Here is a 13,091-nt window from a genome sequence, read left to right as displayed (position 1 = left end):
TTACAGCACTCAGTCACTCATCCTCATCCATTAAAACATTTTGAAAGTAAATATTTTACAGCACTCAGTCACTCATCCTCATCCATTAAAACATTTTGAAAGTAAATATTTTACAGCACTCAGTCACTCATCCTCATCCATAAAAACATTTTGAAAGTATTTTACAGCACTCAGTCACTCATCCTCATCCATTAAAACATTTTGAAAGTAAATATTTTACAGCACTCAGTCACTCATCCTCATCCATAAAAACATTTTGAAAGTATTTTACTGCACTCAGTCACTGATCCTCATCCATTAAAACATTTTGAAAGTAAATATTTTACAGCACTCAGTCACTCATCCTCATCCATAAAAACATTTTGAAAGTATTTTACAGCACTCAGTCACTCATCCTCATCCATTAAAACATTTTTAAAGTAAATATTTTACAGCACTCAGTCACTCATCCTCATCCATAAAAACATTTCGAAAGTATTTTACTGCACTCAGTCACTGATCCTCATCCATAAAAACATTTTGAAAGTAAATATTTTACTGCACTCAGTCACTGATCCTCATCCATAAAAACATTTTGAAAGTATTTTACTGCACTCAGTCACTGATCCTCATCCATTAAAACATTTTGAAAGTAAATATTTTACTGCACTCAGTCACTGATCCTCATCCATAAAAACATTTTGAAAGTATTTTACAGCACTCAGTCACTGATCCTCATCAATTAAGCCGATTTGAAAGAGGCACGCCCTCAATCTCCTATACCAATCCATGAAGCCGACTTGAAAGAGGCATGCCCTCAATCTCCTATACCAATCCATGAAGCCGACTTGAAAGAGGCATGCCCTCAATCTCCTATACCAATCCATGATGGCAGTGCAAAATCGGAGATGTTGAATCCCTTTGAATTAACAGAACCCTCCCGAACTTGGTGTTTGTAGTAGATGACGTCACCACCACTCAGCCATCCAATCCACCAGCCGAACGTGCCAACTGACATGATGACGTGGTGGCACATACTCAGCAGACACATATGAAGCTGAGGAAGAAGCAGATCAGCACATAAGCGATGACGATAATAAACATTATATATTTACAGTACCTTTTTTTTTTACCGCTCACGAAAACGAAACTTAATAACAAAATATGGCATTTAAAACATCTTCAATAATCTTCTACAAATGCTTTGAAATTATAACAAATATAACGGGTTAGAAAAAAAAAGCCATTTTGTGAATATACTCCCAAGCTGTTAATGCGAAAAACTTGTTCTAATGAAAGTTCACAATGAAGTAATGAATCAGGAATATTCACTTCATTATCGCAAGTTTCTTGATTCAGTAATTTGTAGCACACACGCCTACACCTGAATCGTAGTGAAAAATCATATTGCGTTTGTGCTGTCTGTAGCTTTTTGATCTTAAAAACTAAGAAAGCAATTAATAATTTGCTATCACTGTCGATGTATACAAACAGTTACAACTACTTTCGGAAAGAGAACATTTTTTTTTATCTTAATAGTAAACGAGAATATTGTATGTGCAAATTTTAAAATAAAATATTGCTGTAACTTATCCAACAGCCAAATATTAAATCACCTCATCAATCAGAAACTAGATCTAGAGCCAAACTAATAGCAGCTCAACTAAAGCGTCTTTTCCATAGACTTATATAGTACACTAGACTGGAAACCGGAAATAAATTCTATCTGCGACTGATCGATTCACAGACCTATATATATATATATATATATCTATATTATAAAGTAGAATGTGAGGGGTATGTATGTATGTATGTATGTATGTATGTTACTTATAGACATCAAAACCGCTTGACCAATCTTGATAAAACTAGGCAGGAATGTTCCTTGGGTACCAACTTAGACCGTAGTGTATGTATTGTAGCCCTAAAACAAACTTAAGACCCTCAAAAAAAATAAAGTTGTCCGACTCTATTCGTGACGAAGGCGCCGCTCTATTACAGCTATAGTATTTTATGGATCTAGGCCATGTCTACAATGTTGACATGAGAAAAGATAGAAAGGATTTAGACCTAGATCTAATTTTAAGAAATACACTTTGCGCACATAGTTTTTTACTTTGACACATGAAAAGACAAAAGAAGATCCATTGATTTCATTATATAATAAAATTAACCTTCAATTTTGTGTTTCAAAAGCATTTTTTACATTAATTAGTTCCTTATATCTGTGATTACAGATTTCCTGACGAACATTCTTTCATTAGATAATTCCGTAATGAATCGCGTACTAAATATTAATTCGTTTAATTGTTTACTTTATAATCCCATCCCTAGATCTAAAACTATAATTCAACTCTAAGATGATAAAACTTCTCTTCGCACAGATAGTTTTATACTTTAATACATTAACATATTAATTAAAGTCCATTCATTTCATATTTTGATCAAATAAACATTCAAATTTGGTTTTCTAAAGCTACATTTGTTTACGAAAGCTGCGAAGCCGAGTTAAAGGCCTAGCTCTATATTCATTCATGAATCGCGTACTAAATATAATTTCGTTTAATTGTTCACTTTATAATCCCATCCCTAGATCTAAAACTCTAATTCAACACTAAGATGATAAAACTTCTCTTCGCACAGATAGTTTTATACTTTAACACATAAACATATTAATTAAAGTCCATTCACTTTTTATTTTGATCAAATAAACATTCAAATTTGGTTTTCTAAAGCTACATTCGGTTACGAAAGCTGCGAAGCCGAGTTGAGATAGGCCTAGAGCCCTAGATCTATATTCATTCATGAATCGTGTACTAAATATTATTTCGTTTAATTGTTCACTTTATAATCCCATTCATTTAACAAAGCTATCGGTTTTTTTTTCGTTTTTAATAGATAAGAATGTATCGACTTGGGGGAAAACCCATTTTCGCAAAACTAATTTTATTTTCGTAGCGAAAGAGAAATAACGTGAAAGGATCATTAGCTACGTTTAACATACATCTAAATCCAATCCACTAGATTATTCAAACGCATTTTTTACATAAATTAGTACCTGATATCTGTGACTACATTCTTTCATTAGACATTACTATTACCAAATGGTTACACATTAACACATCTCTCTACTGAGTCTATCCCTAGGCCTAGGTCTAAAACTCTTATTGAACTCTAAGATGATAAAACTTCTTTTCGCAAAGATAGTTTTATGCTTTAACAAATAAACATACTAATTATTATCCATTCATTTAATATTTTAATCAAATTAACATTCAAATTTGTTTTTCTAAAGCATTTTTAATACATTCGTTCGCTGTTCGCTAAAGCTGCGTAGCCGTGTTGAGATAGGCCTATATTCATTCATGAAAAAAAGTTCACGCATGCTCAGCATAGAATGAAGTCTATAAAAGCCAATTTTTAACTCTAGATTAGTGTAGATTTAGATCTATGTCTACCTCAAGATCTACTTTATACTTTATACACATGAACATACAAAATTTAGTCTATTCATCTCAAATTTTAATCAAATATATGTAGGCCTACAAGCAAATGTTTTAATTTGAAAAAAAAAATGGATTTAAGCCTATTAGCTATTTTGATTTAATAGCTTCATTCACACTATTTTTACATTGACACATTCGCTTTACTTATTACATTATTATTTCGTTTAATTGTTTACAAAACACTCTCAGTGACTATATCGAAAGTAATGCGCAAATAAAGACCCGCGGGTCGCGGGTAACATATGTCTAGTATATATATAAAGAGAGAGAGAGAGATTTTTATGTAGGCTACGTAAACTCTTTTTTCAAACTCTAAGGGGAGTCGCCCCAATAAATCTTTTCTGCCTTAGAAAAGTAATGATCTTTAGTTTTCAAAGTTTAGAAATAATGCAAAATCATTTCTCGGATATTCACGCAAATATATGAAACAAAGTCATTTCCTGTTTGTTTCCATTGAGATAATGTTTCAAAAATCCTAGATCGATATAATTCATGTTGATTTAGGCCTAAATCATCTTATGTACATTTAACCAGATTGATTACCTAGATCTTTCTAGATTATGTATCTAAAAATGGCAAAATAATATTTATGAGACAAGAGTACTGTTATTTTTTATGTTCAATTACTAGATCTAGAAATTAAATTATATGTTACATAGGTTAGGGTTGAAAAAAAACTTTACTTCTTTTAACTACTTTACAAAACAACGCCTTGATCTAACTTTCTAAAAGTTTTCATTTTTTGTAGTGTTTAAAAAGTCTCCATGTCCAGTCTAGAGTAGTCTATATAAGTCTATGGTCCTTTCATTCTCTTCTCTGTTTCTCTATCGCGTCCCATCGTGCACAATATCGCGCCAAATGACAGTATGCAATGCAGGGTCATAACAGTATGTTAGTTTGTTTTGGTATGTTCTTGATAACAGTTAAGTCCTTGTGCCTTTAGTCTCATTATTGTTCCTCTTAACCATTGCAGTGGTCTTTTATGGGTCTATTCATATTCACCGTTAGGAATGTGTTTGTGTGGGCCATGCAGCATTGACTGGCAAGGGACACGACTTACGAGTAATTGACTTCTTCAATTTCTTTTTAATATTATCAATATTTAAAACGCGTTTCCGATTCTCTGAGAATGATTTGAGAAATTTTCTGATAGATAAGAAAAATATTTAGGACACAAGTTTCTATGATTCTAGAAAAGACGATTTAGAAAGGTATAATTTGGTGGAAAATGAGTCCGCCGGGGTCATGTAGTTCTAGTGCATCCTTGAGCTTCTAAAGTCCTTGAGTTGTAGCAGGTTCATAAGTTGTTATATAACTCTTTGAGTACTTTCTATCTTTGAAGTCAATTATTAGTGAAAGTCAAGTCTAAGTTAAGAAGAAAAACTCAGCTGTTCAGTTGTAGCAATAGATTCAAAACTCAGCTGTTCAGTTGTATCAACAGATTGAAGTACTATTATGTTGTGAGTTTAGTGCTGCAGTAGTTTTGTGAGAATAGATGTCAAGTAGTGCTGTATTAGAAATGATTAAATTCATGTTTGGAAGGAGTTAATTCAAAGAAAAAAGTCTAGATGCTTTTTAAGTGTATTTTAGCCATTCTAGATTTCCCCGACGCAGACAGCGAAAAGAAAATCTAAATCGACCACTGGCGGACAATGGTTATGCTTGCCCTGGATGTGGAAAAATATTTAGGTCACAGCTGGTGCTGCGCAGCCACGGGAAATACTGCATTCCTTAGTAATATTCGGACTCGAAAACAAGCCTTATTATTATATTTCCCCGGCTAGTGATTCTGTTTGTGCCATTAAATCTACTGAAAGGAAGAATAAACAATGTATTGAAACACAAATAGAAAATCAACCCAAATCTTGGCCCTAGAAAAAACATAGCTCGTCACATATCCCACAAGATTAGGTAGTAGGTTGACTCGAGAAACTCTTGTGGTGAGTATGCTATATTTTGGTCGAGTATTTTTCCTAATGAGATCACGTGTCAATGCCACGGGGTGCCACTTGGTTATAAAGACCTAGATAAATAGATTCTGACCAGGCTGAATATCCTGCCCTTAGGTACCCAATAGTTTCCTCTGTGTACATGCACTTTCGACATTTGTCTTTAACATCGACTTTTAGGACATGTTTTTCACCAGTTTTACTCTTCATAACTCTATCCTGATTGCCGTGACAATGCCCTCGAATTCGAAGTCTCCAGCCTTTCACCGTGTTAAGGATGCAACCATATCGAATGTATCAAACATGGAACAAAGCCGGAAATTTTCGGTAATTTGTTCTTCTCGTTGCCGACTTTCATGGCCTGTATCATTTAAACCAAAAGTAACATCAGTATACTTGAAGTTCAAAGGAGTCGCTTCAAAGATAAGATAAGATAATTTGTATTGATCCAATCAAATGGAAATTCAGTTTGACTACAATTGACAACCTCGGCGTAACTACGGTAACAATAACAATACAGATGCAAATACGAACAACATTCACACACGAAACACAAACACACACACTCCCAAGCAGCGCTCCATCAACTATGCACTTAACGAGGACATAAACATAATCATTGGGAGAGGCTTGGAGATAGGAACAGTATTGTTCAACTTCGAGTCAATTATAATGTATACATTCTCTGCACTCTGAGGTCTCCATACAATGTGTGCAGCCGTACAAACGTATAGTGGATGGCTTATAATGCAAACAATGAAGTTTTATTTCTAGTTTTCTAGTCTCTCTACATCATGTAGGTGTCACTCCAATTGTCACCAACAAAAGTGTATGGCACTACTTGGGCAGTTCAGTAAATTGTTGCAGGTGACTCTCTTCTTGGTGTTGAGTATAAGGTGACTCTTTGCTTCTACATAGAATGTCATATTTTAGTATTGTTTGTGTTGGTTTATTTTAGCATCTTGATTAATTCCAAGATATTTATAAAGAGAATTATTATTATTATTTTCAGGTTAGTAAAGTAAAAAGTAAAGTTCCCATTTCAGACCTTGTGGTCTATGGGGCAGATGATGTAAAGGTCATCTAATTCTGTTGCCTACGCTTAATGAGGGGAAAAGTAAAGGCGGTTGGTCGTTGTGCTGGTCACATGACACCCTAGTTATTTTCAGGAGCAGTAATTAAACATTTTAGACCTTGATTAGTAAAGTCAACCTTTCAGACCTTGCGATCTACGGCAGATGATGTTAAGGTCATCTGTTTCTATGGCCAAAGGTTTACGAGCAAGATGTCATGTGGCCATCACAACGACCAATTACCTTAACTTTCCCCAAATAAAGTCAGGTACTCATTAGAGTTGTGTGGACTCAAGGGCGCCCTAAAAATCCCGAAATTCAAAATCCCAGTCTTCGCCGAGATTCGAACCCAGCACCAAAGGTTCGGAAGCCGAGCGCTTAACCACTCATCCACCGCGCCCCTCCCCCCCCCCCCACGACCTTGTCTAATGAATGTGAAGTGAGGAGAGACGCTGACTGGTAGTATTGCCAGTGAAGAAAGTATGCAATGTATGTTTGAGTAATGACCTTGCCAGTAAAGAAAGTATGCAATGTATGTTTGAGTAATGACCTTGCCAGTAAAGAAAGTATGCAATGTATGTTTGAGTAATGACCTTGCCAGTAAAGAAAGTATGCAATGTATGTTTGAGTAATGACCTTGCCAGTAAAGAAAGTATGCAATGTATGTTTGAGTAATGACCTTGCCAGTAAAGAAAGTATGCAATGTATGTTTGAGTAATGACCTTGCCAGTAAAGAAAGTATGCAATGTATGTTTGAGTAATGACCTTGCCAGTAAAGAAAGTATGCAATGTATGTTTGAGTAATGACCTTGCCAGTAAAGAAAGTATGCAATGTATGTTGAGTAATGACCTTGCCAGTCAAGAAAGTATGCAATGTATGTTTGAGTAATGACCTTGCCAGTAAAGAAAGTATGCAATGTATGTTTGAGTAATGACCTTGCCAGTAAAGAAAGTATGCAATGTATGTTTGAGTAATGACCTTGCCAGTAAAGAAAGTACGCAATGTATGCTTGAACAAGAAAGGAATTCAGATTGGCAATAGTGCTAGAATGACCCTTGGTGCTCTAACAAGTAACTGAGAGGTAATTAGGTACTTGGATCGTAGTTTTCTACAGATCTAATGAACTTTTAGATACTCCTCCCCCCCCCCCCAACACACACACCTTTTGACTCACGGAGCTGGGGTTTCTCATGCAATATATGTGACTCCTTACATTGATGGCACCAGGAACTGTAGTTGGTAGAAATTCAGTTTGCTCCGATGTGGCGTTTTCCGGTTCAGCACTGCTCAAATTATACATATATATAGTATGGCCAACTGTTATATATAGTCAATGATGACCACTTTGTCATCCAGGGGGCTGAGGGCTTTGCACTGGTGTTTTGTGCCTCCTCATGTGGCTGGTGAGACTTATATGAGCTTGGAATGTTCGGCTGCACACTAAGCAAGTTATTCCAGCTGGAGCTAGTTGTCAATGGCCTTGCTTTTCGTCTCTGGCGCTTTTCTTCTGCCAGCGCTGTTCTCTTTTCCTCAGCAATTTGTGAGCCAGTCTTCACAGCGCGACACCACCATGCTCTGTCACATGCTTCTCTCTCCCAGGTGGCTGGGTTTATGCTGAACGCTTTCAGACAAGCTTTGAGGGAGTCCCTAAAGCGTTTTCATTTGTCAACGCTTTACTTCTTTTAATTGGCCATACAGGAGTCGTTCGGGGATGCGCAAATCATAGACTGTACCGATCTGTTTAGTCACCCACAACAGAACAAGAAAACAACAGTTCAAAAATTATTTACTTAGTGGCCTCATGTAAGTTCAATTTTAACAATAACAACTGGAATCTATGATTACTACTTCTGTATCCATGTTGTCACTGTATCCAGACACTCTGTATCTAGGTTGTCACTGTATCTAGACTCCCTTTGTTCAGATGGTCACTGTATCCAGACACTCTGTATCTAGGTTGTCACTGTATCTAGACTCCCTTTGTTCAGATGGTCACTGTATCCAGACACTCTGTATCTAGGTTGTCACTGTATCTAGACTCCCTTTGTTCAGGTTGTCACTGTATCCAGACTTTTTGTTCAGGTTGTCACTGTATCCAGACTTTTTTTTCAGGTTGTCACTGTATCCAGACTTTTTGTTCAGGTTGTCACTGTATCCAGACTTTTTGTTCAGGTTGTCACTGTATCCAGACTTTTTTCAGGTTGTCACTGTATCCAGATTTTTTTTAGGTTGTCACTGTATCCAGACTTTTTTCAGGTTGTCACTGTATCCAGACTTTTTTTTCAGGTTGTCACTGTATCCAGACTTTTTTCAGGTTGTCACTGTATCCAGACTTTTTTCAGGTTGTCACTGTATCCAGACTTTTTTTTCAGGTTGTCACTGTATCCAGACTTTTTTTTTTCAGGTTGTCACTGTATCCAGACTTTTTTTTTCAGGTTGTCACTGTATCCAGACTTTTTTTTTTCAGGTTGTCACTGTATCCAGACTTTTTGTTCAGGTTGTCACTGTATCCAGACTTTTTTTCAGGTTGTCACTGTATCCAGACTTTTTTTTCAGGTTGTCACTGTATCCAGACTTTTTTTCAGGTTGTCACTGTATCCAGACTCTCCGTAACCAGGTTGTACTGTATGCAGACTTTCTGTTTTCAGGTTGTCACTGTATCCAGACTCTCCGTAACAAGGTTGTACTGTATGCAGACTTTCTGTTTTCATGTTGTCACTGTATCCAGACTTTTTTTTTCAGGTTGTCACTGTATCCAGACTTTTTGTTCAGGTTGTCACTGTATCCAGACTTTTTTCCAGGTTGTCACTGTATCCAGACTTTTTTTCAGGTTGTCACTGTATCCAGACTTTTTTTCAGGTTGTCACTGTATCCAGACTCTCCGTAACCAGGTTGTACTGTATGCAGACTTTCTGTTTTCAGGTTGTCACTGTATCCAGACTCTCCGTAACCAGGTTGTACTGTATGCAGACTTTCTGTTTTCATGTTGTCACTGTATCCAGACTCTCTGTCCCAGGTTCGATTTCCAGATTGAACTTTCCGAGTTTCATTGTAAAGGGTGCTAACATTAGTTGGGAAAGTAATGATGGTAGGTCATTGCCCTAGCAACATGACACCCTCGATAAACTTCTATCATAGTACTCAATGTGGCTTATATCATCCGGCTTCTTTTCTTTACTTTTTTTGAGGGGTGATTGGGGGGGGGGGGGTAGTGGAAATTTTCTGTTATGTTTTCTGACATAAGGGCTTCCGGTTCACTCATATCCCTACACTTTTTAATTTCGTGTAGCTACTTCACATTCGTCTAATTTGTTTTGACTTTTAAGATAACCAATAATATCTACAGACCTAGCGTAAATTTTATAGATATATATAGAGAATATAGATATATATAGATATATATATTATACCTATATCATATCATATCATATATTATATTATATAAAGCACCCTACCGGACCATTGGCTGGTGGCAAAACAATGACATCATTCTCTTTACTAAAGACGTATTTACACCACTTGACATCATCAGTAGCAACTAAAAACGTCACGTTTCCATGGTGTTTCCGCATCCACCTAAACGCTTTTTGAAAGTAGGTTTCAGGGGCAACACACTCTCCTTGATCTCTGTGTTTTTTATCGAGTTTATCTCCCCTTCGTACGTGGACTCCAATGAGCTTTCGGTCTACAAGAGATATTTTCAAGCTATTCAGCATGTCTCTTGCTTGATCCTGAATGGCGTCAAGAAATTCGAACTCGCGTTTGATCTGCTTGGCATACTTGTGAAAATACTTGTACGACTGAAAAAATCCATTCAAGCAAATATCACGCTCGGGCAAATGTTCGAATTCAGGATGGTATTTAGCGTAGGCGGACTCATGGATTCTATGACAGCTTTGGAAGATGAAGTTTTTTCTCAGGACGTGACTAATCTTGAAAACATTAAGCAACTGAGTTGATTTTAACGCCAGTGGGAGCCTGTTGTTCATGAACGCAACGCCCATAATGCTAGCGTATTGAAACATTGCGTTGCCCAGCTGCCCGTACTCCTTGTATACGATAGAGTAGCGAGGCACTGTTGGGGTCGATAGCACCGCCCAAAGAGAGGGTTTCGCAGTCTCCTGATGGTTTGAGAAATCTAAGCCATTGAAAGATGTTCTGCTGAGAGCTGTATCTTGAGAAGTTCTGTTCCTGTCAAGGGGATGTCTCATTGAGGATTGTTTCGGCCTGAGATCTGTCAAAGAAAATCTTCAGGTTATAACGACAAAGATCACAAAGGACAAAAGACAAAACCAAACAAGCAAAATACGAATAAATCTTAGTTTAAAAGAACAAAGCTTATCTGAGGGAACAACTCCGCAATTACAACTATATCTCTCAATAATGTATAAGTTATTACCCTTATTTGATTTAAAACAAAATAAATAATTACCAATAAAATTAATTGGTCAATTTGGAAATTGATTCATGTTTTGTTAGGTACAATAAATAAAATTGTGGAAAATTTCAGCTTGGTCCGAGAATGGATGTGGGAGAAAGTACGTGTACTATCATATAAGGGGACCCAACTCTACATATTTAGCTATTCTAATGCGCATATTGAGTTGGTTCTTTGTTTTGAGTTTCTCTTTAATTCACGGCTATTTCCAAAGAAGTGCTCTGATCACGTCATTGCTTTTTGTGTTTTGGCTTAGGTGGATGGTTCTTGATGGATCTTCCTTTTTGTTGTTCCCCAGTACTGGGGACGAAGGCTTGGGGCTCTGTGGAAGTCAAGCTTGATCTGATTAATTAAGTAATATATTAAATGATAGACCGTCAGGGGTGTCCGGACAGACGAGCCAAGACTAAATACAACCCCAACAGCCATATCTGTGAATAATGATGAATATTCCTTTATGGTATCAAACAAAATACATATTAACCGCTAATTATTTGACTTTTTTATGTATTTATTTATTTCTTGTCTATGCCAACGAATAATGGACCTCATTCACCAATCGTAAATAAACACATTTAGCCATATCATAATATTGATAAAACAATGAAAAATACGTATCACTTGACAGCCTTTATGAATTACATAATTTGTATACAAGATATGGAAAATCACGTGGCTAAATGTTGTTTGTTTACGATTGGTGAATGAGGTCCATTGTGCAAAATTAAAACATGATCCGAGAATGGGTATTTGAGAAATCTTGTGTAGAAACTTTTTACCAGACAGACAGACCGAAAGATAAATACATAGACAGAATGAATGATTTGATATAAGCTCTGGAACAAGAAAAAAAAAACTTAAACAAAAAATATACGAAGTATAGTTGTATACATTAGTTTGAATCAGTCATGCCATTAAATTTGTAATAGATTTAGACTAACAATGCTAAATCTTTTTGATTAGAATAGTTTTTGTGTATCGCAATTTCATGCTTTTAGCTTTCTCAATATGCTATGATCCTATCACGTGTCTATATGTTCCTATCACTTGTCTATATGATCCTATCACTTGTCTATATGTTCCTATCACTTGTCTATATGTTCCTATCACTTGTCTATATGATCCTATCACTTGTCTATATGTTCCTATCACTTGTCTATATGATCCTATCACTTGTCTATATGTTCCTATCACTTGCCTATATGATCCTATCACTTGTCTATATGATCCTATCACTTGCCTATATGTTCCTATCACTTGCCTAGATGATCCTATCACTTGTCTAAATGTTCCTATCACTTGCCTATATGATCCTATCACTTGTCTATATGTTCCTATCACTTGTCTAGATGATCCTATCACTTGCCTATATGATCCTATCACTTGTCTATATGTTCCTATCACTTGTCTAGATGATCCTATCACTCGTCTATATGTTCCTATCACTTGTCTATATGTTCCTATCACGTGTCTATATGTTCCTATCACTTGCCTATATGTTCCTATCACTTGTCTATATGTTCCTATCACTTGTCTATATGTTCCTATCACTTGCCTATATGATCCTATCACTTGTCTATATGTTCCTATCACTTGCCTATATGATCCTATCACTTGCCTATATGTTCCTATCACTTGTCTATATGTTCCTATCACTTGCCTATATGTTCCTATCACTTGCCTATATGTTCCTATCACTTGCCTATATGTTCCTATCACTTGCCTATATGATCCTATCACTTGTCTGGACCGGTTGGAAATGGAAAGGGGAAGAAAGTAAGGGCTACCTGGCTGGATTTTTACCGTAATTAGTTTTTCAAAGCATTTATAGTTATATATTGTTTGTTTCATTATAGAGCGGTGACCTTTAAAGGGGACTAATTCATGTTATATCACCACTTCAGTCAAATCCCTTGTTTGAAATACCAAACAAAATAATTATTTACCCGTATTTAATTACCTCGTACGTGTTTTCTTGTTATTGATTCAAGTCAAGAAATAATTGAGCACAATTTCAGCTTGATCCGAGATTGGGTGTGGGAGAAATAACGAGTACACACTTTTGACCAGACAGAGTGAGATAACATAAACAGTGGCTTAGCATCCGTGGTGCGAAGAGGTTCAATGAACACAGGCCCATGACCT

The 13,091-nt window shown here is 36.2% G+C and overlaps 1 protein-coding gene across 1 annotated transcript in view; it reads right to left on the bottom strand.

Annotated features, from left to right (window-relative positions):
- Positions 1–447: 447 nt before the first annotated feature.
- The window catches only part of LOC106050836 (galactoside alpha-(1,2)-fucosyltransferase 1-like), a 35,894-nt gene continuing 23,250 nt past the window's right edge, over positions 448–13,091 (bottom strand). Inside the window, exons 3-4 of the mRNA XM_056006636.1 lie at positions 9,964–10,742; positions 448–1,036 (exon numbers count right to left, since the gene is read on the bottom strand). Coding sequence (XP_055862611.1) covers positions 845–1,036; positions 9,964–10,742 — 971 coding nt within the window. The 3' untranslated portion in view covers positions 448–844. The remainder of the gene's footprint in view (positions 1,037–9,963; positions 10,743–13,091) is intronic.

The sequence above is a fragment of the Biomphalaria glabrata genome, chromosome 12 (genome assembly GCF_947242115.1).
Source record: "Biomphalaria glabrata chromosome 12, xgBioGlab47.1, whole genome shotgun sequence".
In the NCBI taxonomy this organism is placed as follows: Eukaryota; Metazoa; Mollusca; class Gastropoda; family Planorbidae; genus Biomphalaria; species Biomphalaria glabrata.
The sequence above is the reverse complement of the archived record's forward strand: the minus strand, read 5'-3'. Positions and strand labels throughout refer to the sequence as shown.